This window comes from Podarcis muralis, chromosome 6 (genome assembly GCF_964188315.1).
Source record: "Podarcis muralis chromosome 6, rPodMur119.hap1.1, whole genome shotgun sequence".
NCBI lineage: Eukaryota > Metazoa > Chordata > Lepidosauria > Squamata > Lacertidae > Podarcis > Podarcis muralis.
This window is the reverse complement of record NC_135660.1, coordinates 16,708,241-16,734,967: the sequence shown is the minus strand read 5'-3', so window position 1 is coordinate 16,734,967 and position 26,727 is coordinate 16,708,241. Positions and strand designations below refer to the sequence as shown.

General features: G+C 44.4%; 1 protein-coding gene across 2 annotated transcripts in view; it reads right to left on the bottom strand.

Moving 5' to 3' along the window:
• GOLIM4 (golgi integral membrane protein 4) overlaps positions 1 to 23,584 on the bottom strand; it is a 54,882-nt gene extending 31,298 nt beyond the window's left edge. Inside the window, exon 1 of one of the 2 annotated variants that reach the window (XM_028731482.2) lies at positions 22,468 to 23,584. In XM_028731482.2, the coding sequence (XP_028587315.2) occupies positions 22,468 to 22,654 (187 nt within the window). In that variant the 5' untranslated portion in view covers positions 22,655 to 23,584. The remainder of the gene's footprint in view (positions 1 to 22,467) is intronic. The other variant, XM_077929792.1, reaches the window with a different exon arrangement.
• Positions 23,585 to 26,727: the final 3,143 nt, after the last annotated feature.

Sequence of the window (26,727 nt, the reverse complement as noted above, 5' to 3'; positions counted from 1 at the left end):
TCGTTTAAAGATTCCAGCTGTGTGTGTTTTAAAAACGCATATAATGGAAGCCGTTTCCCTCCCCTTCTGCTTATGTACATAGTGCAATGCAGGAGGGAAAAGGGGTACGAAGGTCTGGCATTATAAGCATGAAAAAATCAGTTGGCAGCAGTCAATGGCGGCCCAAAGGGATGATAAACCTAATCACACATCAACACACAGTCAATACATGCCAAGTGAACTAGCAATAAATCAAGAAAAGTCAGAATTATCTTCAATCTGATTATGCATTCTTTCCACCCTTTAATTGGAGCATGGGCGAGGGGGAAAAAAGAACACAATGGAATTGAAAATTAAAAGCCTTTTTCTTCCCCCGCCTCTATGCCAACCCCGCCCCAGTAGATGTGACTTGATTGTAAATTATCATATTATGCGAATAATTCACTCAGCGATTCTTAAGTAAGGGGGGTGGGGAGAGTCACAGAACACCCCAAGATGTGCTGATTGCCTCCAAGTTAGACAGGTGTATGAAACCCTAGAGAGTTGCTGCCAGTCCGTGTGGACAATACTGTGGTGGTTGGAACAATGGTCTGATGCAGTACCAGGCAGCTTCCTAATACGGTCTTAGCTGCTTGATGTAGGGTAACTCTGTGGTATGGGCAGGTTGAATCCTTGACATCTCCAGAGGGACTGCCCTCTGTCTGAAATTCCAAAATTCCCAGTTCATATAGAAGGGGAAGAAATGGAGGCAGTGAGAGATTTTACTTTATTGGGCTCCATGATGGTGGAGCAGCTACGAAATTAAAAGACGCCTGCTTCTTGGGAGAAAAGCAATGACAAACCTAGACAGCATCTTAAAAAGTAGAGACATCACCTTGCCAACAAAGGTCCGTATAGTAAAAGCTATGGTTTTCCCAGTAGTGATGTATGGAAGTGAGAGCTGGACCATAAAGAAGGCTGATCGCCGAAGAATTGATGCTTTTGAATTATGGTGCTGGAGGAGACTCTTGAGAGTCCCATGGACTGCAAGAAGATCAAACCTCTCCATTCTGAAGGAAATCAGCCCTGAGTGCTCACTGGAAGGACAGATCCTGAAGCTGAGGCTCCAACACTTTGGCCACCTCATGAGAAGAGAAGACTCCCTGGAAAAGACCCTGATGTTGGGAAAGATGGAGGGCACAAGGAGAAGGGGACGACAGAGGACGAGATGGTTGGATAGTGTTCTCGAAGCTACAAACATGAGTCTGACCAAACTGCGGGAGGCAGTGGAAGAGAGGAGTGCCTGGCGTGTTCTGGTCCATGGTCCAACTCACGAAGAGTTGGACACGACTAAATGATTAAACAACAACAACAACAACAAGGTAGATGGGCCAATGGTCTGATTCAGTAGAGGCTGTGTTCCTTCAACAGCATACGACCCAACCATCTGAAAGGCCACCTCCTTTCCTACCGGGGTTAAGGATAGCAAAGAAGGCCCTGTTGAGAGGGAGGCACCTAGTATTTTCCTTATATAGCTTCCATCGTATATTGTAGACGCACCTCTTTACTCTGGCCTTTTGACAGTTAAGGGTGGTATCCAATGCAGAAGAACTTCCCCACTCCCCCGATGGCTGTTCTCTGTCTCCAGTCAAAGGCAGTAATGTTTCTGAGTCCCAGTAGCTGGAGACTATGGTGGGGTTCCCCCCCCCTCTTGTGCTCAGGTCCTGCCTGCAAGTTTCCTTGTGTCCTCTGTAAGAACAGGATGCTGGACTAGATGGGTCATTGGCCTGATCCAGCAGTCTCTTCTTATGTTTTCCCCCTGCAGCTTTCCCCAATCTGTTCTAAAGTGCAGGAAACCACAAGAACAGATCGGAAGGTCAGCGGTTCAAATCCCCGCAATGGTGGTGAGCTCCTGTTGCTCGGTCCCAGCTCCTGCCAACCTAGCAATTCAAAAGCATGACAGTGCAAGTAGATAAATAGATACCACTGTGGCAGGAAGGCAAACAGTTTTTCTGTGCGCTCTGGTTTCTGTCACAGTGTTCCGTTGCACCAGAAGCGGTTTAGTCCTGCTGGCCACATGACCCAGAAAGCTGCCTGTGGACAAACACCGGCTCTCTCAGCCTGAAAAGCAAGATGGGCGCTGCAACCCATAGTCACCGTCGACTGGACTTAACCGTCCAGGGGTCCTTTACCTTTACTTACAAATTACTAGGGGATAAAGCGAAGGGTACTAGTCATGACGGGACGCGGGCAGCGCTGTGGTCTAAACCACTGAGCCTAGGGCTTGCCAGTCAGAATGCCAGCAGTTCGAATCCCAACGACAGGGTGAGCTCCCTTTGCTCAGTCCCAGCTCCTGGCAACCTAGCAGTTCGAAAGCACGTCAAAGCGCAAGTAGATAAATAGGTACCACTCCAGTGGGAAGGTAAACGGTGTTTCCATGCACTGCTCTGGTTCGCCAGAAGTGGCTTAGTCATGCTGGCCACATGACCAGGAAGCTGTACGCCAGCTGCCACAGCCAGTAAAGCGAGATGAGCGCCGCAACCCCAGAGTCGGTCCTAATGGACCTAATGGTCAGGGGTCCCTTTACCTTTACTAGTCATGACAGCTGAATGCTACCTTCAGGATCAGAGGAAGAATGACTCTGAGTACAAGTTCCCTGCTTGTGGGTTTCCCTGGCTGACCAATGTGCTGGATTTGACAGGCCTCCTATTGTTCTCATGACCTGATGCTGCAAAGAAAATGAGATGTGGTGTTCTGAACCATATTCCCCAATAATAACCCAGAGGTCGCATCCTCATCCTTCCTTGGTTCTCCCCATTGACTTCAGTGGAATTTAAGCAAGCTTAAATGTGCCGGACAGCAGCCTCCAATTTATTAAATTCCATCTCAGAGGGTGGTTTGTATTCATTTCACTTACACAACAGCCCTATCTTAACTTAGGACAGCTGCTCAGCTTGTCCTAAACCCATCAACCTGTTTCATCCTTACAAACTTAAATCAAAGAAACGCTGTTAAGAATGACCTGAACAGCTGTGTTTCCAAGTCTCTATACTCGGTTTAGCAAGAATCGGCACACTTTGTGCAGCGTTAAAATGGTACTGTTTCTGGAACGAAACAATTCTGCCAGTTCAGCATTCTGCCTCCCAACTGTACTTCCCACAACATCCTGTGGAAATGTGCAAACAGACTATGGTGACAATACTCCTCACTTTAAAATTATTGACTGATTTTAGTGGGAATTTTACTCTGAAGATCACAAAAGCAACTATTCCCTATGTGTAAATAATGAAAAGTTATTTTTTTAAAAAATGAAACTACTATCTTATGTTTTAGCTTGGTTATTATAAGATCACGGAAAATTCCCCAAAGTTTTAATACACTTTTTGGAGATGCCAGGGACTGGTCCTGCCCTCTGAAACCCAAAGCAGTAACAACTAATAATGATATGTAATAATAAGGCTGTTGTTGTTTAGTCATTTAGTCGTGTCTGACTCTTGGTGACCCCATGGACCAGAGCACGCCAGGCACTCCTGTCTTCCACTGCCTCCCGCAGTTTGGTCAAACTCATGCAGGTAGCTTCGAGAACACTGTCCAACTATCTTAGAAAGAAGATTCCACCTAAACATTAGGAAGAACTTCCTGACAGTAAGAGCTGTTCGACAGTGGAATTTGCTGCCAAGGAGTGTGGTGGAGTCTCCTTCTTTGGAGGTCTTTAAGCAGAGGCTTGACAACCATATGTCAGGAGTGCTCTGATGGTGTTTCCTGCTTGGCAGGGGGTTGAACTCGATGGCCCTTGTGGTCTATTCCAACTCTATGATTCTATGATTCTATCTCGTCCTCTGTTGTCCCCTTCTCCTTGTGCCTTCAGGGTCTTTTCCAGGGAGTCTTCTCATGAGGTGGCCAAAGTATTGGAGCCTCAGCTTCATGATCTGTCCTTCCAGTGAGCACTCAGGGCTGATTTCCTTAAGAATGGATAGGTCTGATCTTCTTGCAGTCCATGGGACTCTCAAGAGTCTCCTCTTAATAAGGCTAATTACTTAATAAGGCTAGTTACTCCTAATAAGGCTAGTTACCCTCAATTGTCATAGGACTGCGGAATGAAAGGGAGGCATACTCTCTGACCTCTCCCACCAGCCAGGACATTAAGGGCATGGGAGGCTGTACCTTGTCTCTTATAAAGAATACCATGCCAATGGGGAGTAAAACCTGGTCCCATCCATTGGCCAGTGCAGAAGAAGCTGCCCCAACGCTTGCTTTCCTCTTCCCTCCCTATTCCTTTTTCCTTTTGTATCGTGGCTATTAGATTGTGGGCCTGCAGGCAGGTACTCTCTTATCTTCTGATACGTATATAATGCTTAGATAATTTTAGGTGCTTTGTAAGTGTTTAACGGTCTGCATAACGCTTAACAATAATGAAAAATATTAATAATTAGCAAATAATGCTGTGCAAATATTGAAACATCTGGTTTAAATAATCTGGTTTAAATACCAGCAAAACATTGACCTTCTGACATCTGTAGTCCAATTCATCACCACAGCCATAGTTTCAGGGTGTTACAAAACTGTGAACTTCTAAACTCAAAGATGAAATCATCTTTTTATTACTCTTATTTTTAAAATTAGAAGAGAAAGAGAGAGGGAACTCTAATTAAACACTGGTGTTAATTCTTCCAAGTTTCAAGTTAGAAGTGCATAGTGGATTTTTTTTTCTGGCTGTTTGTATGTACACTTAAAAAAAAAGAGGCCCACTGTATAAAAGCAGAATCTCTGTCCTCCCAAAATTTTCCACTTGGCATAAGAAGCTTCTGAAAACCAAGAGCTTATTCATTCCTTCTGCATTCTCTCATTTCCTTTCAATAAAGCAAGTACCTCAGTACAGAGGACACTATTAGAAACTTGAATGTTGCAAATTCATATAATTAATGTCATTGGTATATTGGAAGCCTTAACTGGAGTGGGCGGACATGTATTCTTCCACTTCACTATTATAAAATGACAATCGAAAGGATGAGAAATGTTCAGAAAGGATAGGTCTTCTAAAGGCTATTAGCTAGGAAGGACATTTGCAGGGGGTAGACACCTCTGATTGCCAGATCCTGGGGACAAGGATGGGTAAGAGGCTTTATGGGTAAGAGGCTGACATCTCTTTGCTTTTAAACTTTATGGTTAAGAGGCTCACATCTGCTAGAGACAAAAAACCCCAATCCACTAGAGCAGGGGTCAGCAACCTTTCTCAGCTGTGGGGCAGTCCACCATCCCTCAGACCATGTGGTGGGCCAGACTATATTTTTTTTGGGGGGGGGGGATGAACAAATTCCTATGCCCCACATAGATGCATTTTAAATAAAAGGACACATTCTACTCCTGTAAAAACACGCTGATTCCCCGACTGTCCACAGGCCGGATTGAGAAGGCAATTGGGCCACATCCGGCCCCCGGGCCTTAGGTTGCCTACCCCTGCACTAGAGACTCTTCAACCTGATGCTCTCAATGTCTTTTGGAATGTTAATGCCCATCATCCCTGGCCAACATTGGAGGGAACCAGTTTGGGGAAGTCTCAGAGGTGAGCCCCACTGAGTCCAATGGGACTTACCAATTTAAAGTGTGTCTGGGGCTGCAGACCAAGCATTGCTTTCTCCTGCCTTAAACTTAAAACTGCAGCGAGTGCACAGATATGAAAATATATTTTATTTTGGCAAAACCAAGAACCATGGTGCAGATCTATAACAACTAAGGACACAATTTTGCCTTAGCAGTGTTGTTGTTGCTGCTTTTAACATAAATAACTTTAAAGACAACTTTTTGGCTAGGACTCTGTTTCAAAAGTTACTCCGTCCTTGACGCGACAGCGGAATTGGTTTGCTAAGATGTTAGGGAGCTTATCTGATCCTAACGTTTTAGAATACTATAACCAAACATTATGGGATTCTAGTATTTTTCTTGGCTCAGCCCTCATCTCCAACGATTTCTGGCCAGAGAGAAAAAACCCAGGAGGGAGATGTGGTTACCAATATCTCAAAACTGTTAAAGCCACTTCCTCAAAGCAGTTTTGTTACACAAGGATTAAGACAGATACACTCAAGCAACAAATCTTATGTGGAAAAGCAGAACAGTCAAGGCCCTTGAATTTATATACGTTATGAAGACTCACACCTTCAGTGTCACACATTTTGGTTATGCACATTAACCACAACATAAACACACACGCAAGAATTTAATGTCCTGTGTGTGCTTCCCGCCGTTCAACACATTTAGAGTTATCTAGAAGTGCAAAGCACAGGGTTTCCAGGTATTTTGAGGCTCAAGACTTAAAGAGAGTGGGGGCTATGAGATAAACAGAGGTGCCCAGCAGATCAGAGGGTGGGAACCTGGTAGTAGCAGCTGTGCCAACTGCATCAGCCTGGAGCCAGATGAACATGGAAAGGGGCATTCAATAGCAAAAGCTTTCAAGCCAAGTAGAAAATACTCTTACCCCAGAGATTTGGGACATTCCCTTAGAGATCGAGGTGTGTGTGGAGTGTAAAAAAGAGGTGGAGATTTAGATCCTGCCAACAGACCAGACCCTTATTTACCCAACCCCTACATGCCAAATCTGACAGGTGGACAGGGCCACCCACCTAAGAATCACCCAATGTTACAATGACAGCGGGTGGCCCATTTTTGCCCACAAGATTTAAAATCAAAGGGTGCAGATGAAGGCAGTGTGCTTTTCAAGCACCGATGATCAGCTGATTGTCGGCACCTGCAGAGCCCTGTGGGCGGCTATTTGCAAGCCTCGCCAGTCCCCTGATTGGCAGGGCTTGCAAAGGGTTGTGCAGGGGACTTTGCAGGTGCCAACAACCATGGGGTGTCTGGAATCAGCAGCCCAGTCATGTACTTATCTGCCCCACACCTGGCATCAAACGGGGGAGGCCTGGTGGGTCTGACGAGGCCCATGGGCTGGAGGTTCCCCATCCCCTGGCTTAAAATTCTGAAATGCACAGCAAACCCCAAGATGTGAGCAACGTAAGGATGCACACTATTACCTGCTGCAAGAAGGTAGAAAGGGATGGATGGGAGAAAGTCACGTGACAGGAGTCCAGGGCACAAAATGGATTCATCAGCTAAGGTACCGTTAAGGATTCCTCACTGGGATGCACCAGTTTCCCATTAATCCAAAGAACTGAATTTAGACAAGACCTTCTGGTCTGTGAATTATTTAACTGTGCATTACTAGAGCATACATTAGCAGGGTGCTTCGCAACGTGATTTAAGAGGAGTCCTTTTCCTTCTCGCCCAACAAGTCCAAACAACTGTAGAAGCCATAAAACATCACTTCTCCACTTCCAACAACTCAGTAGGAGTATTTTATTTCCAGAATGAAAAGTAGAAACATTTATTAGTCAGTTTCCACTTCCCAACGCAGGGAAAACGGTCTCACTAGTTCTGAATCTCCATCCATGCATTGTTGTTTATTATTTGTCATTATTGCTAGGGTGGTCCCTAGCAATAGAATTGAAATAACATCACATTCAAGACCTTAGATATCAATTAGCACTTTGGGCATGTTATGTCAGCAGGTAATATCCACTACAGAGCCTTTTGTTTTACAGAGAATCAGAATGACCGTCACAGAACAAAGCTGATGTACTGCAGAGGCTAACAGACAATGCCAGAGATAGGAAGTCACGAGTTTGGATCTTGCTTCTGCCACAAACTCGCAAGAGGGCAAGCCAGAGCCAGTTTGGTGTAGTGGTTAAGAGCGGTAGTCTTGTAATCTGGGGAACCGGGTTCAAGTCTCCGCTCCTCCACGTGCAGCTGCTGGGTGACCTTGGGCTAGTCACACTTCTCTGAAGTCTCTCAGCCCCACTCACCTCACAGAGTGTTTGTTGTGGGGGAGGAAGGGAAAGGAGATTGTTAGCCGCTTTGAGACTCCTTAAAGGGAGTGAAAGGCGGGATATCAAATCCAAACTCTTTTTCTTCTTCTTCTTCTTTTCTCTCAGGCTCAGTCAACCCACCTGTAATATGAGGGACTAATAATACACACTAACTTTACAATGTTATTGTAAAGATTACAAGAGGGTACTGTATGTGAAAGCACTCTGAATACTTAAAAGCACTATACAAGTGTCAAATTTGATTACTACTTTCAAGCTGCTAATGGAAAGATGGTTCTGAGGAGCTGAACAATCATGCAAAGAATGGAAGATTTGCTGGTTTCAACACCAACTGCATCTATTGCTGCTGCTAAAAGTTCCATGGTGCTATCTATAGAGATGGAATGGTCAATTAACCGGTCTGACTATGTCTATTTCAGGAAAAGAAATATTTTTGGCTAAGGGAGTTTTATAGATAAAAGTAGACTGTGGGGACTTATCCTTCGCTGTAAAGCTATTTTTTCCATTTAGAGTCTTTAAATTTAATCCAAATGGCACTGCGATCCCATAGAAGTTGACTCCAAAGTAAGCCCACTTGAGTTCAATGGGACTGTTGCTGCAATACTAAGCACATTTAGCAGAGGAGTAGTGTTTAAACAAACCTACAGTGGCGTAGCGTGAGGGGTGCAGGGGGGGGCCGGCCGCACCGGGTGCAACATCTGGGGGGGGGGCGCTCTCGCACTCGCAGCTCTCTGCCCCTACCTAGATCCACGGGTTAGGGGGCGCAAATTACTTGCCTTGCCCCGGGTGCTGACAACCCACGCTACGCCACTGCAAACCTACCAAGGGAGTAGTGTTTCATACCACTTTAAACAGTTATGGCTTCCCCCAAAGAATCCTGGGAACTGTAGTTTAAGGGAGTTGAAAGCTGTTAACAGACCCCTATTCCCCACACATAACTACAATTACCAGAGATTTAACAATCAAACCCTCTTCCCAGGGAATTCTAGGAAATGCGAGGGGAAGAATGTCCTCTTAACAACCCTGAACAGACTACAGTTCCCAGAATTCCTTGGGAAAGCTATGACCGTTTAAAGTGGTATTATTACTGCAGATGGGGCCTTGCTAGTCACTTGGAAATAGGCTGCTTTTTCTGTTAAGATAGCCTACCCCTGCCCACCCACACTCGAAAAAAGGCCCATTTTAAAAACTTGCTTAATAAGGAAGCACTCCATAAAACATTTTTTTCTATCCACAATATCCAGTAATTAAGAAAGGAGGACCAACTAGGCTACCACACAGATAATTTTTCATGGGTATGTCAATAAATTAAGATGCCTAATGCATGTAATTAGTAAAGCTTTGATTACTGTCTGTACAGGGTGCTGGACTGCAAGAGCTATTCAATAATTAGTTTGTTAATTGGCTCCATCCAGGGATGAAACTAAGCTGCTGGAAATTAGAAACCAAACCCTTTGGCATTTAATCAGAAAAGGAAGGGGTGCCGGGGATAGAACAAATGCGACAAAAACCCACATTTGTCCTCCTGTATAAATATTTAGAAGTTTCTCCTTCCAAGGAACCTGAAAAACCTGCACAGAGGCTAGAAAAGGTTCATCTGAATCTCTTATTTATTATCTGAAAAGAGGGCATACATTTGCAAGTGACACAAAGCACATACAAATGCGTGTCGTCTTTTGTGTGGGGGTCAGAGGGCTCAAATCACATAGAGAATACCCTGTTGGCACCCTTGGTTTTTGAAGTTACAAGTACAATAAAACATCCTCTATAACACCCAGGAGGCAACAGAGGAATCTAGCACATCCAGAGTGTTGATTTTAATCAACATAGGGAACAATCCTTAACCCTGGCCAGAGTGGCAGCAAAAGGCTCGATGGAACAGCACAGCCAGCCTGCTGTTTGGGGAAGCACACTCTGGCATTCTCGCTGGCAGAGCGAAAACCTGTGCCAAGGTGGACCGGGTGTTTGTATTGCTCTGTTAGATTGCAATCTTATTGAAGCTTTCTTCTAGGAAAGCTGCCATAGCCAGGCCCATAAGTCCTCATGCCATATTCCAGCAGCTCTACAAACACTCATTCCCTGTGGTGTCTATGGCACCCATAGCTTAGACTTGATACCCTGAAATAAAAAAGCTATTACTGCATCATTTGATACAGAGGCTGGATTTGCATTTTTCAGGACAGGATTTGCCATATGCAGTGCTGTTTTTCTAGAAAAAGAGGTACTGGAACTCACCACGAATACCTCCCTTATTCTCTTATAATGAGAGGTGCTGGAACTGAGTTCCGGAGAGTTCTGACTGGGGGGAAAAAAAGCCCTGGTCATATCACACTGGGGACTTTGTAATCAAGAGACAAAAACCATGTGAGTTTATGACACTTCCTTGCCTATTTACCTGAAGGCAATTTTAACCTGAAACAGGTGACTGGGACAAAGGTGGTAATAAGCTTCCCAGACACAAGAGCTAGATAGTCAAGCTTTTGTGGTTCTTTAACGGTCAGACGGAGAAGACTGGCTTGTCAAAGATGTGGCAATACAGAATTATCTGGCCCTTCAAGTATTTTCCTTATCTAATCAGCAGGTAAGCAGTGCTAATATGGACAAAGATTTCCATCTTTTCAAAAGGCAACCTGATGGTTTCCTCCGAGATGTGAGCCTGCCCTGTTAGATATCCCAGTTGACGCCTCTATCAGACGTCTTACTGCAACAACCCATGGGCCTGGTTCGTATGTCGCAGGAAGGCAAACACCTTGGCCCATGGTTAAGAAGGAGAGAGTACTTAGGCATGATCTCAGGTTCAGATGATGCTTTGGCTTACCTTCTGCACCACACTGAGCTGAAAGGACTGGGGAGGAGTGTGACGGGCACATATTTGCGCTAAGTCGCAGTTTGGCTTAGTGGTATGTGCAAATGCAGCCATATATGTACAAATGCAAAAATGAAATTAGAAAGGTGACCCTAATCTACCATCAGTGTTCCTTTTCCTGATTAATACCAAACACAGAGGCGGACTTAGGGCAGCATGACCGGTTCTGCCACACTGGGCACCAAGCCTAAGGGGTGTTGCAGGGCATTGCAACTATGACGTAGTGAATTGAGCACAACAGAAGGTGAGAGGGTGACAAACTTTGACCTTGCACAGGGCTCTGCTGAAATTTGAAAGAGCAAAGCCCGCCCCTGCCAAACATCAATGTTGTGAATTAGTACTGTATTGTATTTTGATACCATGGATCACTTATAGTTTAGATGTGATTTTATGACTGCAAATTTTTCTTGTTAAGCCACTTGTCAGTATTTAAATTGTATAAGTAAGTAAAATAAACATGTCTAAGATTGACCACAATGGTTTTAAGAAGCCAAACAGAAATTGGATGCTGCATCAGGCAGCCCTTTGATCTGAAGCAACAGGGCTTTTCTTCGGTGTTATTTCCATGCAGAAAAAGATTCACTGGTGATATTTTCAGATGCTAAAGCTTTTCTACATAACACGGCCATCATCGTCATCATCAAGCGCCCCAAACATTAGATGTCCTACAATTGCAAAGTTAATAAAACCATGCCTCCAGATCAGCAGCAGAACAAGCCAATCGGGTGCCTGGGGTGGCGCGCATGCCCTGTGCCCAGGGTCAGCCGCCCGCAGGGGCAGGGTAAGCTAGGGCAGGACGCTCTGTGGGGCCTCCAAGGAGTCTGCCTGCCTCTTCCCACTCAGCCGCCCTCCAGCTGAGGGAGAGGCGGTGGGCGGACCGTTTGGGGAAGCATGGAGCCTGTGGACTCCCAAGCCACCATATCACTCCCAGGAGAGACGCATGGCTCAGGCACGCTGCAAGCCCCACGGTGAGTGCCGCCTGGCATTTTGTCTCCCCCCTCAGTGGTGATACCCAGAGCGGCCCACCCCCACCACCCCCCTTCCTCCACCCCTGCTCCAGATATCAGCCTGAGTCAGCATAGCCATTGATTTGGGATGATGGGACTTATTTTTATTACTCTTATTATTAATAATAGAATTTATATACCACCTTTCATTTCATGAAAGAGGCCATTCAAACAATTAAGAGCCAACAGCAAAATAACAAGAAGAAACCAACTACCGTATTTTTTGCTCTATAAGACTCACTTTTTCCCTCCTAAAAAGTAAGGGGAAATGTGTGTTCGTCTTATGGAGCGAATGCAGGCTGCACAGCTATCCAAGAAGCCAGAACAGCAAGAGGGATCGCTGCTTTCGCTGCGCAGTGATCCCTCTTGCTGTTCTGGCTTCTGGGATTCAGAATATTTTTTTTCTTGTTTTCCTTCTCCAAAAACTAGGTGCATCTTATGGTCTGGTGCCTCTTATAGAGCGAAAAATACGGTATTATTATTTTTTAAATGCAACCCCCCATAATGCAAGTACATTAATCCATGATTAAAATAACTCAAGCCCATTAAAGCAGCATAACCATTAAGACATCAATCAAAACAGGAGATTCAAGTCAGAGCAGAGAGATACTTGTCTAAACAGGTGAGGCTACGAGAGTTGTCAGAATGGCTGCCAGATTTCGGCAGGGAAAGCATATGGTGGCATCAGCAAAAACGGCCACCTCTGTGATGCCACCAGCTTGATATAATCACCAGGCCACGGCAAAACTAAAGAGAGTCAGATTGTTCGTCATATTGCCTTTAGTGAGCACTGGAGGCAGTGAGAGCCCCAAACCTCCTGATCACTGCTCCCAATTGCTTTTTACAGATGTTAAATAGCATTTGGGACAATGCAGCTCAGCGTACCTGGATTGCACCAGGCTGGGGAAACCTCCCATAGGCTTACAATCTAAAAGCCAAAGCTTTGGCCCTTCAAAAACAGGAAACTGGTAGGCAGGATTGAAAGCCCAGATCTAAGAACAAAGACCAAAGGGAAATTGCAAGATTATTTCAGGCCGGGGGTGAAATGACACGACACTTTTTGATACAGAGGTTTGTCTTTTCGTTCGTTCTTCTTTTCAGATGCTCTCTTGCTCCTGCCCCGTGACCCGTTCACTCGCTTTTATTTGGACAACGATGTGGTAACTGTCTAGACCTCCCATGCTATCACATTTCCTGAAGCTCGTTTGGGCATGCAGGGTTTTTAATTCTTACCGAAGACCGCGGAGTAATTCCTATTTTAAGCACTTGGGCAGGCTGAGCTAACATTCCTGCTCTTCCAAAATTACATCAGTATCCATTTCACAAAAGAGCAACTGGTTAAAGCCACGCTGGTAAATGGAGAAAGTATAGGTAACTATTTATAGATTTTTGCCCGAATCGTGCAGGCAGCAAAACATGCTTAGATGGCATTGTCTTCATCCCACTGAAGACTACATAAACCGCACACAGTATTATACCATTTCAGGCTGCAATCTTATACCCATTTAACTGGGAGAAAGGTCCATCACTACCAATGAGATTTACTTAGGAGTAGACATATATAAAATGCCATTCCTACCCCCCCCCATGCAACAAATCCGTGTGTGTGTGTGTGTGTGTGTGTGTGTGTGTATATATAAAGTTTTTTTCTCATTTAATAAGGGCAGGGGTGGGGGAGGGAGAGAAATTATATTCAGTTTGTATTTAAAATGCAAATTTGGACTTTCCAGAACAAAATGTGAGCAAGAACAGCCACCCTTTGAAATTCACATTTCTCCCAATTTTGCAATGCAGTTTTCCAGCCAAGTCATTTTTGTAAGAATGCACATATTGTGGTAAAGTGCATATATATATATATGCATATAAAATATAAAAATGCTTTATATTAGGAGAAGCTGCTTTGCAAAGGCCAAAACTGCATACAGTGGTACCTCAGTTTATGAACTTAATCCATTCCTGAAGTGCGTTCTTAAACCAAATCCGTTCTTAAACCAAGGCGCACTTTCCCTAATGAGGCCTCCCACCGCCGGTGCCCTTCCACCGTTCGGCTTCCATTCTTAGACCAAGGTAAAGTTCACAAACCAGAACACTACTTCGAGTTTTGCAGAGTTCGTAAACCAAATAGTTCGTAAACAGGACTGTTCGTAAACCGAGGTACCACTGTACAAACTTGTATAGGGTTTGAATACATTCACACTAAAAGGTTGGTGAATTTTCATGGCTTTAAAAAAACTAATGTGGAACTGTCCTGAACTTAAGACCGGGGGGGGGGGGGTGTTGAGAGAAACTGAAACAGACAGATTTGCCTACACCTTATGTGTGAGAAGGTACTGGGAAGCAAACAGGCAATGCCAGATGAAATCTCGGAAACCAGGTGAGGGACAACAGAACAAATTACTCAAACAGTAAAATACGAAACCTTACTTTTGTATAACTTAAGCAGCTTGTGCAATTCAGCTTTTACCCAAAGGGGCATTTGGATTACATGGGTCCAGAACCTTTGATTACATTCTCTTTTAAAAAAAATAAACAAACAGCCTCTCTCCTTTTTGCATCTACAGTGGTACCTCGCAAGACGAATGCCTCGCAAGACGGAAAACTCGCTAGACGAAAGGGTTTTTTGTTTTTTGAGCTGCTTCGCAAGACGATTTTCCCTATGGGCTTGCTTCGCAAGACGGAAACGTCTTGCAAGTTTGTTTCCTTTTTCTTAACACCGTTAATACAGTTGCGACTTGACTTCGAGGAGCAACTCATAACACGCGGTGTGGTAGCCTTTTTTGAGGTTTTTAAAGACTTTGGTGATTTTTGAAGCTTTTCCAAAACTTTCCCGACACCATGCTTCGCAAGACGAAAAAATCGCAAGACGACAAAACTCGCGGAACGAATTAATTTCGTCTTGCGAGGCACCACTGTATTTGAGGTTTTTTGCCCTCTGCCGCTAAGGAGCCCAGTCCTCTGATCAGAATGGTACCAATGCAAATGTTGCCATGGCTCATGAACTTAGTCCTAAATTAGCGCTGGGGGGGGGGGGGAGAGCCTAACTCACTACAACGGAGTTTTTTCAGTGGTTGATATCCGTCTCCCATGGAGCTTTGACACAGGTAGAGCAGAAGAATAACCCCATGGTATTTGTTCAGTCAGCCAGAACAGACATTTGTGCTTACAGCATTCCTGTTACCATTCTCAACCGTGGTCTTCATTATCCCTTGCTTGCCGATGAGATCTTGAGGGACACGGATTACAGATCAGTGGCACGGAAAAGGAGAAGCACCTAAAGGCTATATAGACTTCTGCATGGAAATACAGTGGTGCCTTGGTTCTCAAACACCTTTGTACTCAAACAACTTGGAACCCAAACACTGCAAATCTGGAAGTAAATGTTTCGGTTTGCGAACTTTTTTCAGAAGCCGAACGTGCTCCATTTTGAGTGTTATGCTTCTGATTTGAGTGCCACACTTCCGTTTTGGGTGTTACACTGAGATCTGTCTGTTTTTGCTATATATTTTGCGTTTTTATTTTTGTGGCATTTGTTTTTGTGACTGTGTGGAACCCAGTTCAGCTACTGACTGATTGACTGTGTGACTGAAGTACATTATTTATTGCTTTCATTTTATGGATCAATGGTCTCATTAGATAGTAAAATTCATGTTAAATTGCTGTTTTAGAGGTTGCTTTTAAAAGTCTGAAAGTGATTAATCCATTTTGCATTAATTTCTATGGGAAAGCGCACCTTGGTTTTAGAACGGACTTCTGGAACGGATTACGTTTGAGAACCAAGGTACCACTGTATCACTTTGCAAAAAGCAAAGAACCACTTAATGCAGATCAGCTGGGATGGAACAGAATGGGAACTGGTTCACACATACCAGTTAATCACTTGATGGTGGTTGCAACATCAAGTGATAATTTATTATTTCTATATATTACATTTTTTATCCCATATTTCCTGCAAGGAACTTAAGGTGATGTATATCATTCTTCTTTCCCCCATTTTATACCCACAACAACCCTGTGAGGTAGAGTTAGGCTGAGGGACAGTGGCTGGCCCAAGGTCACAGGTGAGCTTCATGGCTGGGGAAGGGGGGGGGTCTAGAATGTATACCTGAAGGAGCGTCTCCACCTCCGTCGTTCAGCCTGGACACTGAGATCCAGCACCGAGGGCCTTCTGGCGGTTCCCTTATTGCGAGAAGTGAGGCTACAGGGAACCAGACAGAGGGCCTTCTTGGTAGTGGTGCCCACTCTGTAGAACACCCTCCCTTCAAATGTGAAGGAAATAAGCAGCTATCCTATCTTTAAAAGACATCTGAAGGCAGCCCTGTTCAGGGAAGTTTAACGCTGTACTGTTTTTAATACTTGATTGGGAGCCGCCCAGAGTGGCTGGGGAAATTCAGCCAGATAGGCGGGGTATAAATAATAATAATAATAATAATATTTATTACTATTATTACTACCCTGGTCTGACTCTAACCACTACACCACAATGTGCACGTCAATGCACAGATGAGTGAGCCATCACGCACCGAACACGAAAGGCAAAACTTTCGCACTGACCCGCAGAGAGTGCTTTTCAACGGCATCTGTCCCAACGTTCAGCTGAGGGTCATCAACTAATCTCCAGTGCTGCATTCTCATGTGCGTACCATTCATTAAAAGAGTAATAATTTTTTTTAAATGGTTAAATGCAGATGAGGATTGTATCTCCACACTTTACACAAACTGTGTCAGAAAAAGTCCCCCTTTGCTGCGTTTCAGCCATCTCTTCGAGTGAACAAAAGGCTTGACAGAGCATGATGAGAGTTTAATTAATGTGTATTAAATTATCTTGGGAACGCCTTCTCGGATAAATTGCTCTGTGATCCATGATCTGTTCCTCTTCTGACTGACTGCTTCTGTGCAACGGCCTTTGTGCATTTGCTTATTTTAATAAGAAAAATACTCACCCGGCATTTGCTCCACATTAAGACAACAATGTGCCAAAGTTTCCTGTACTGGTACATTTCAGGAGCAAGGCCATGTTATTTTCTAGTTTGGCGAAAGCAAACTGGCCGGGGGGCGGGGGGCGGGCACGCAGGAAAGAAGGGTGACACAGAGTTGTTGGATTTTAACTTCACAAAGGGACATGATGTTCATTTCCAGAAACGGCTCTTCAAATATGTTTGTCAAACGCACCAAGCTGCCAACTTGATCCATCTGCCACACAATCAGCACTAGGCCAAAATGCTTTGTGTACCTTTTCAGTATACAGAGGTTTGGCGTACACAGGTTTGTCCCAATGACTGCATCTCTGAAACTGAATGGCTACACCACCTCAACTTCCCGGCAGTTCAAAGCTAGGCATGTCTACTCAAAAGTAAGTCTCACAGAGTTCAGCTGGACTTATTCCCAGAGAAGCAGCCTTAGTCACCCATGCAATCCAGGTTTTAAGAACCCCATTAGAGTAAATGTTCAGAATTTGATGACTCCCCAGCAACTTAGAAACAGTTGCTTTTGAATGTCGCCTGAATGCAATTCTGAGTCCAAAAAGAGAGTAACTATATCTATGCAACAGTTACAATGTAATTGGTCAAACATTCTAGTCCACAGTATTGCATGAATTTTATTATTACAGTCACGGACCAGTTCCAGCTCACTTACAATATCAGGAAAATCATAAAACACAGCAAGAATACATTGAATTGCAATTGGGTATAACAGAGACAATACAGATGTAGCAGCAGTTAAAAATATCTATTAAATCTTGATCACTAAAATAAAACCTAAAATTGTCATTTAAAACCTTAATCGTTTAGTACAGCTTGTTCCCTAAGTTTTAAGGCAGTCGCACAGAATTTGGCCACCCTTAGTGTGATATCTAGATCCTTGTCCTCTAACAGGAGTTTTAGACATTGAAGTTCGGACGCATTTGGAGATTTTTGTATAACAGGAGTGATAAATATGTATGGTTTACCTTCAAATCCGCGCTGCAATAAGGCAGATGGCAGCAAGTTGAATCTAGCGAGGGTAAATGACCAACACAGTATTGCAGCTTGGAAATAGTTTCTGAAAAAGGTGGACATGCTTCACGTTCCAGCATAAAGAAGACAGTATTTAGCACATAGGGGCTATCTCCAAGGGCCATGGGTGCTTGGGCACCCACAATAATATAATTGTGGGGGCTGGGCACACATAAAGTAAATGAGCACAGGCGGCAGGCGGCAATAGTGCTGCCTTTGAGAGAGAGGTTCACCTCCACCCTCCACAGCCAGGCACCCTTTGCAAGCGGGGCAGGGCTCAGAAATGGAGGCAAAGTCTCTGAGTCTGAGCCCCTCACCACGGAAAAGGGTGCCTTGCTGGCTGCGGACAGAAGGAGGAAGAGTGGCCACCACTGCCGCCGCAACGTGGACATGCGACGTCACAAGCACACACCTGCATGTAGTGAGTGTGATATAACATTTCCCCAGCCACTCTGGGTGGCTCCCAACAGAATATCAAAAACACAATAAAACATCAAAACCTTAAAAACTTCCCTAACACATGGCTGCCTTCAGATGTCTTCTAAAAGTAAAATAGTTGCTTATTGCCTTGACATCTGGTGGGAGAGAACTACCACAGGGCAGGCGCTACTACCGAGAAGGCCCTCTGCCTGGTTCCCTGTAACTTGGCTTCTCGCAGTGAGGGAACCGCCAGAAGGTTCTCAGTGCTGGACCTCAGTGTCTGGGCAGAACAATGAGGATGGAGACGTTCCTTCAGGACATTCTCGACATGTATTCTCTATATTTCAGATACTTCTACTGATACGGAGGTCAGAAATATATTTTTCCACCCAAACGTTTTTTTCGCAGGTAGTCATTTCTACAATTAAGTAGTCAAGACCTAATGAGAAGACTTCATAACTATGAAGAATGCATGCCTCTTGTGTATTACTCTCAAAATCCCAAGAGGGTATAATCTGTTTCTTATTATCTTTAGATAAAACACTGTCTCTACTTTACAAGTGAAAACAAAGGCAGCATTTAAACAACTTGAAAGTTTGATAGGGCTGCAACAGGGGCAGCTATCACTGGCTATTGCTGGTTGACTGAGATTATATTTATATATATATATAATATATATATATATATATGCGCAAAATGAGTTTTTGGCTCTGTGCTACATAAAATGCTACAGATGACTATAATTATTACTTATACTGGTCCATCGATTTAATGCTCTGACTTGATTAGCCTAAGCTGAATTACTAGCACTCAAAAATATGTTTCCAATATTCATCTGCAGCACAATCATTTTCAGAAGATGTGATTGAGAAAGTTTCCGTGTGTTATGTTGTAACCAAATGGATATTCCAATATTAAATAGGACATTTTATTATGAGCTGTATTTCTCTTCCTGGTATTGCTTCATGGAACGTTAATTCTCACACATACACCACAGGGGAGCATTCTTACATTCCATCATCACGTCAACAGCATATGAATTATGTCGGCTGGTATTTTCCAGCTGGTAGGCTTATGCTAATATGGTCTAGAAACTTTTGGGTCAATCCCTGTTTCAAACATTACTTTTTACAGCTAATCATCTAAAAGACACAGCAATGTTGTTGTTGTTGTTGTTGTTTAAAAAACAGCAACAACACATTGATCCCATTTCAATAATTTAAATTTATAACCCCATCCATTCTGAAGACGCAGAGCGGATAATTCCAAGTCATTCACATAGAAAGCAAAGTGATACTATACTCCTACGCATGTCTACCTATAGGTCTGATTGAATTCAGTAGGAGGCGAAGTGCATTCGATTGCCCCCCAAGAAAAGGAATTTAAAAACCAAGGATGTACAACTTGTGGCTTACCAAGCCATGCACAGCCCACCAAGCTAGGAAAGCTTGTCTACCAACTACTTGATAAATTCTCATGTTTTGTTGCCTGCCCGGTATTGCAAAAACAGAGCAGGGGAAGATGAAAGGGTGTTTATGAAGCACCACTAGATGTCAAAGTTATTTATTGCCAAGACAGTTCACTGACATGTCTCAGGCTTTTGATATCAAGCAGGCGCCATCACTGTACCCTTTTGGGCGCCTGCTAAAAACATTTTTTGTTTAGACAAGCCTACCCAGACATTTAGAAAGTTGGTGTGAATTTCATTCTGCTTTCCGTCTGTTTTTATTTTAACTTTTCAAAAGTCTTAAATTGCTTTTATTAATTTTTCTGATTAATAATTTTATCGTTTTGTCTTTTTGTAAACCACTTTGAGGTTTGTTTTTACAATAAAGTAGTGCATAAATTTTATGAAATAAAAATGAAGAAGCAGACTCATAGCTCGGATACGAGCGCTTCTCAAGCAAACTGCAAACCTGATTTTTAAAATAATAATAATGCTGTTTTCATTGCCTTTTTCAATAATAATTGAAAGAGCGTCTACTTTAAGTAATCTGCAAGGCAACAATACAGACAGAACTTTAGCTTGCGTATCGGCTGTCGATTTTCCTCAAGTAAGAACCTATATGGTCAAACATCACCTTGGCACAGAAACATTTTAGCTCATCAATTTGTCGCTTTCTGGAACTTTTTATTACAGCAAAGATCTGGGATGGACAACTTTCTTCTTCCTGAGAGCTGCTCTAAACTCCAGACAACAGCTCAGAGGTAGAGAAGGGTAGAAGTCTATTTCATCACAAAATAGACCCCTTCCCAACTGATAAAGCTTTATGATAACGTTTGAAGACATCTGGCAAACACAGATTCCCAAGTTATAGAGCACATGGGCTGAGACTAACATTGCATAGAAATATGTGGATGGACATGTTCCACGCATCTTATTTGAGGATTCTGTCACTTTACAGTAGTGTAATCTCCTGTTTTCCTGCCTGTTCTGATTACAGCTTGATAACATGGAACAGTGGCAAATCGTTTACTAGCTTCTGACGAAACTTTTGATAGGAGTGCCAGATAAATTCTCAGCATCTAACCCTCGGGCTAGCAGTTACCTGTTCTTATCCAAGAGCACTTTGCTCATTAAGCATGTAAACTGCCTACGAGTGAATTTAATGTTTATTTTTTTAAAAAAATTAGCTGTAAGTTCCTAATGAAAAAATAATAATATAAAAAGGCAATGAATCTTACAGGTGGCTCCACAAAAAAGTTCAATGTGAAGAAAAGCCAACGGCGAAAAGAAGGGGTTGTTAACAATTTTTGGCATTCGCCAATCCTCTGGGGGCCACAAGTCAGCAGTGGGTGTGGTCATCTGCCTCTCACAAACCCTGCATAGATACCCAGACCGACAGATGCCACCCCCTACTCAGTTGATATGCGCAGAAGTGGGGTTAGTGACCCTGCCTCCGCTTATCAAATGTTTGACCTAATGATCAGGGTACAGGTCATTTTCTATCCCCATCAGGGCACTGGACTCTGCCCATCCCAGTGCCATGTGTACTTTAAGGGAAGGAAAACTTTTGTCCTTAATACCTGCACAGCTGAACCAAATATTTTTCATAAGTACGGGCTGTCTGCCCAGAACTGGCAGCCCTGAAGATGAAAAAGCAGATTCCTCAGGGTGCAAGCTAAGTTCACGATCGAAAGGTTTTTCACGTTTGAACACAGTTCTGGTAATGTGAAAACAGAGGGAGCTGCACAAATAACGGATCGACGAAAACGATCCAAGAAACGTTCCACAACCAATTCACAGCACAATCTTATGTTGTGTGGTGCAGTGGTCAGAGTGCTGGATTAAAACTGGGGCAACTCAGCCATGAAGCTCACTGGGTGGGGAATCCATAGCTGGTCCCTTGAGCTCCTTGGAGGAAAAGTGAGACATGAGCATAATAAACAGCTACTCAGAGGTGACTCCCATCATGTTTCGATAGGGCTTAGTCCCAATTAAGGCTATAGGATTGCAGGTCAAGCCTTTTGTTGTTGCTTATTTGGGGAAAAGACAACTAAGGAGGGGAAGCACAGCAGAGGTTCATAAACTTAGGGATGGCACAAAGAGTGAATAGATGGACTTTTTCTTTCTTTCCTCCTTTTCTCATACTACTAGATGTCAGCACCACCCACTTCATTGACCAGCAGGAGGTTAATGCCGATGAAGGGAAGGTCTTCACAAAATGCATACAGTGGTACCTCTGGTTACGTACTTAATTCGTTCCAGAGGTCCATTCTTAACCTGAAACTGTTCTTAACCTGAAGCACCACTTTAGCTAATGGGGCCTCCCGCTGCTGCTGCTGCTGCACGAATTTCTGTTCTCATCCTGAAGCAAAGTTCTTAACCCGAGGTACTATTTCTGGGTTAGCGGAGTCTGTAAGCTGAAGCGTATGTAACCCGAGGTACCACTGTAGTTAAATTATGGAATGCTCAATTGCAAGACACGGCAGTGTTTGGCTTTAAATAACTCAATGGAACCTCCATCTTCCGTAGCAGTACACCTGTGCGTAGCAGGTGCTGGTCATAAACAAGAGGATCTCCGTCACCTTCATTCCCTGCTGGTGACAGATAAGAAATGGATGGACCAGGATTCAACCCAACAAGGCAGTACAGATGCTGCATCATGCCTGAAATTCCACAGAGCGCTGCATGCGCACAACTCCCATGAATTTCAACAGCGCATGCGCATACACAACTGCACGCCAGAGCTGCAGCCCAGCGTAACCGGCTGCAGAACTAGGACGGCTCACTTTGCTGGGACACAAAAATAAAAATAGCTTTTGGGAGCGTCCCCCCCCCCCCCGCCCCCAAAGTGGAAGGGGAGGCAGAGCTTTCAGAGGGGGAGCAGCCAAACAGCTTTTACCTTGCAACTGAGCTGATAGAGACTCCTGGTGCTGCTGGTATTTGAGGGCCACAGCCTCCGCCTTCCTCAGCTGGCTCTGGAGCTCGTAGTAGAGCATCGCCCCGTAGATGAAGCCGAAGACCACGATGAGGAGCAAGAGGGACTGCAGGATCCGCTTCTGCTTTCGGGAACACATCCCGTTGCCCATAGTCCCTTCCTCTGCGGATCCAGGGGCCCGTCCACCTCAAGGCTCCTCTATCCTCAGACAGCAGCCGGAGCACGAAGCAGCATCAGGGGCAACGGCCCAGGCGGCGGAGGGGCCTCGGAGGAGAGCTGGACCCATAGACCCTGGCGCCAACTTTAACCTACCTGAGCCAAGTTTTGCCAGGCACCTGGGGTCACGCAACAGGCAGGCCGAGCTGAAGGGCTGAGATTTCAAGGGACCCCGAGGAGCATGCAGCCTTTAGGGTCAAGAGCGGCTCCACTCCCTAGGCCCCCTGCCCTCTGCACGGAGCCAACGCTCCCTTTGCGCGTACGCGGAGGGGGAAGCCTTGGGAGCGCGGATGTCCGGAGGCAGCTCAGAAGAAGCCGGGCATCTCCAGGCACCTCTGCCCTTGCGAGCAAAGTTCTTTTGAGTCTCTAGGAGGGCGATCCCCAAGGTTATTCTGCAAAGATCTCTCCGGATCTGCTTCCCCCCAGATCGGTTCGTTCTTTCTCTAACTGCAGGAACAGTTCGAAGGGGCGGGCAGGATCTGATCCCCCAACGTTCCCTTGCTTCTGCCCGTCTTTCCCTCCAAGATCCGTTTCTCCCAAGCGAAGTTTTCCTTTGCAAGATCTCCCCGGGGATCCCTTTCCCTTCGCCCTCCCTCGGGGAGCTAAAGTTACTTTCTTCCGGCGGCTGATGCTCCTCCGCTGATGGGGGCAAGAACTTCCCTTCCCCTGCCTTGCCTTGGCCACCTTCCAGCCCCGCACATACGTGTCACCCACCACTCCTAGGCTGCTTTCGCCAGCGGGATCCCCGAAGGAAGTCCCGCTCAGGCCGCTGCCTCATTGGGCGCAGCGCTAGCTTCTCCCCGCCCCTCGGGCCGGCAGCGGTGGCGCGCATTGGGCGTAGGCCGCGTCCGTCCGGCCTACCGAGAGCCGCGCTTTCCAGCTCCCGCCCCGCCCCGCCGCTTTTCCCAGCCTGGAGCGCGCGGGAGAATTGAGGAAGTGGGCGGGGTCGCGGGAGCAAGGAGCTTGTCGCCTGTTAAAGCGGGTCTCTGCCAGCGCGCCGCGTTGGAAAGCAGCGTGTGTGGGGCTTGGCCATCTCCCACTTTAGTAAAACTTCTTTATATTTATATGAGGGTTTAATTTTTTTTTATTTTGATTTTCCATAATTTTTATTAATTTTCTGTTTTACATTTTAGACTATTCATTTCAACAACCTTAAAATATCAGTGACTTCGCTTCTTCTCTTTCCATGCTTCGTTTTGCAGAACATAAAACCCTGCATATTTTATATAAACTAAACCATAGAGTATTCCATTAATACATCCATCAAAACTTATTTACACTGTTGATTTATCTTAATGCTGCCCACGTTTTCAAATATACACAATTTCCCCCCATATAGTCAACAAACATTTCCCAAACTTCTCTAAACGTATGTTCTTCTTGTTTTCTTCTTCTATATGTTAGGTCTGCAAGCTGCACATATTCCATCAGTTTAAGTTGCCATTCTTTAGTTGCGGCTAAGCTCGTTTTCCATTTTTGGACTAATGAAACACAGGCTGCAGTAGTGGCATACATAAATAACCTTTTTTGACACCTGGGAATTTCTGTCTGAATTATTCCCAACAAAAAGGACTGGGGTTTTGTTTTTTTGGGGGGGAAGTACTTTTAAACTTTTTCCCCCCAATTCATTATGAATTATTTCCCAATACTGTACTCTTTTACCCTTTTACAGGTCCACCGCATATGATAGAATGTACCCTCAGTTTTAATCTCTTTTTTAAAGGAGATGTCACCCATTTATTGAATTGATTTCTCATTTGATTAAATTTTCATGAAAACAACAATAGTTGGGTGTTTTCAAAGAAATAAACTAAATATGGGTATGGGAAGGGGTTTGCATCCTCGTGAGAATGGGATCTGCAGGATGCCCTCTTCTGGAGATGTTCCGCTAAATTTCTAAAAATAAAAATGTGTTGATCAGTTGTGTTTAACTGGGGGGGGGGGTACCCTTGCACTAGTTGATTGCTGGCTGGCACTGAATTTGGTATCACACTTGAGAGTCAATAATTATTTGCTGCCCAAATATTTTTAATCCTCCTGTTTGTATCAGTACTCATATGCTTTGCCACTTTTCATGTAAAACAATCTGATCTTTTTCTACTTCGCTGTGTGAAACAGCCTTTATTCGGCTTAACAGTTAAAGGGATGTCCTTACAGACTCCTTGCAAACGGGTCCATTCCTCTCAGTAGTGTACAGAACTCTGCTATAACTTCTGCCTGAGACAGAATAACAACCCTGGAAGCCTGTCTCCCAGAGAGTTGTAAGTAAGCCTGATTCCTGGACTGTCTGCTGTTGAGTCCCACTGCACTGCCCAAATTACAAGTTTACTGCACATACAAGACCAGTTTACCTACGAGATTTGCCTTACCCCGCATGTGCCCACAAAAGCGCTTCAGTCAGGGGAATTGGCACTACTACAGATGCCACATAAGACCAGTTCTGCGTTTGTAGACGCCTTCATTGTACTGTTTTCAGCACCTACTAAAACTTTCTTGTTTAGAAAAGCCTACCCAGATGCTTAGAAAATTGAGGCATATTTTAACCCTCTATAGCATTTTAACTTTCTATATGTTTTAACCTATTGCTCATATTTCTCTCCCCCCCGCTCCTTGATTTTCCTGTTTTATCTTTTCATAAACTGCTTTGAGGGTTTTTTATTCTACAATCAAATGTTGCCTGAATTTTATGAAATAAAGATAGATAGTTATACCTTGGGGGTGACAAATTATGAGCTTATTGGTCTTGGGTCATAGCTCAGTTTAATCTTCTAGACTAGAATATTTAGTATTCTTGTAGACAGGGTTTTTTTTGTGTAAAAAGTGAGCTCAGAGCAGTTTATATCAAAACAAACATCAATAAGAGTGACAAAAATGGGGAGGGAAAAATTGAAAACCAGCAGCCTTATGCAATGCTGTTATTTCCCTAGTTTTGCCTTAAGTAATGTGCCTGGCAGGGACGCGGGTGGCGCTGTGGTCTAAACCACAGAGCCTAGGGCTTGCCGATCAGAAGGTTGGCGGTTCGAATCCCTGCGATAGAGTGAGCTCCCGTTGCTTGGTCTCTGCTCCTGCCAACCTTGCTGTTCGAAAGCACAATAAAGTGCAAGTAGATAAATAGGTACCGCTCTAGTGGGAAGGTAAACGGCATTTCCATGCACTGCTCTGGTTCTCCAGAAGCGGCTTAGTCATGCTGACCACATGACCTGGATGCTGTACGCCAGCTCCCTCAGCCAGTAAAGCAAGATGAGTGCCGCAACCCCAGAGTCGTCTGCAACTGGACCTAACGGTCAAGGGTACCTTTACCTTTAATGTTCCTGGCAGTCACAAAAAGCTTTGCAGAAGCTGAGCTGGTAAATCCAACTGGAATTCCTTGCAAACCCTCAGTTCCTCTGCAAGGCTAATTATCATAATTTCTGTAAATTGCTATGGGCAAAAGAAGCATTGCACATTTATTAGAACATACAGCAAAAAAAATGCAACCAGTTGATCATAAATCCATTGGTTTCAGTGTAGTTTCCTTACTAATAATTTGGAGTGGGGTATTATGTCATATTTACAACATGATTGAAACTAGTGTGGTACAGCGACTGACAAAGTTTGGGAGCTCCCTACTCAGTCGTAAAGTTCACTGAACTACGTCGGGCCAATTTCTATGTCTCAGCCTAATCTACCATATAGTCTTGTTGCACTTGGAGGAGCAGAACTTTGGGGAAGGGCAGGAGAAAAATGCAATAAATGCATAAATAACACAAATCTATGTGATTATCATAGCTTCCCTCGAAAATATATGGAAATTGAAATTGCTCAGACTCCTGCATCCTAGGCACACACACACCCCAAGTTGCCAGTTTTGTTACAACAGCTGCACTGCCTACTGACCTGTTTCTGGGCACAATTCAAAATGTTGGTTAGGACCTACCAAACCCTATACAGCTTGGGTCCAGGCTGTCTCAAGGACCATATCTCCCTATATGAGCCTGCCTGGTCTTTGAGATCTTTTGGGGAGGCCTT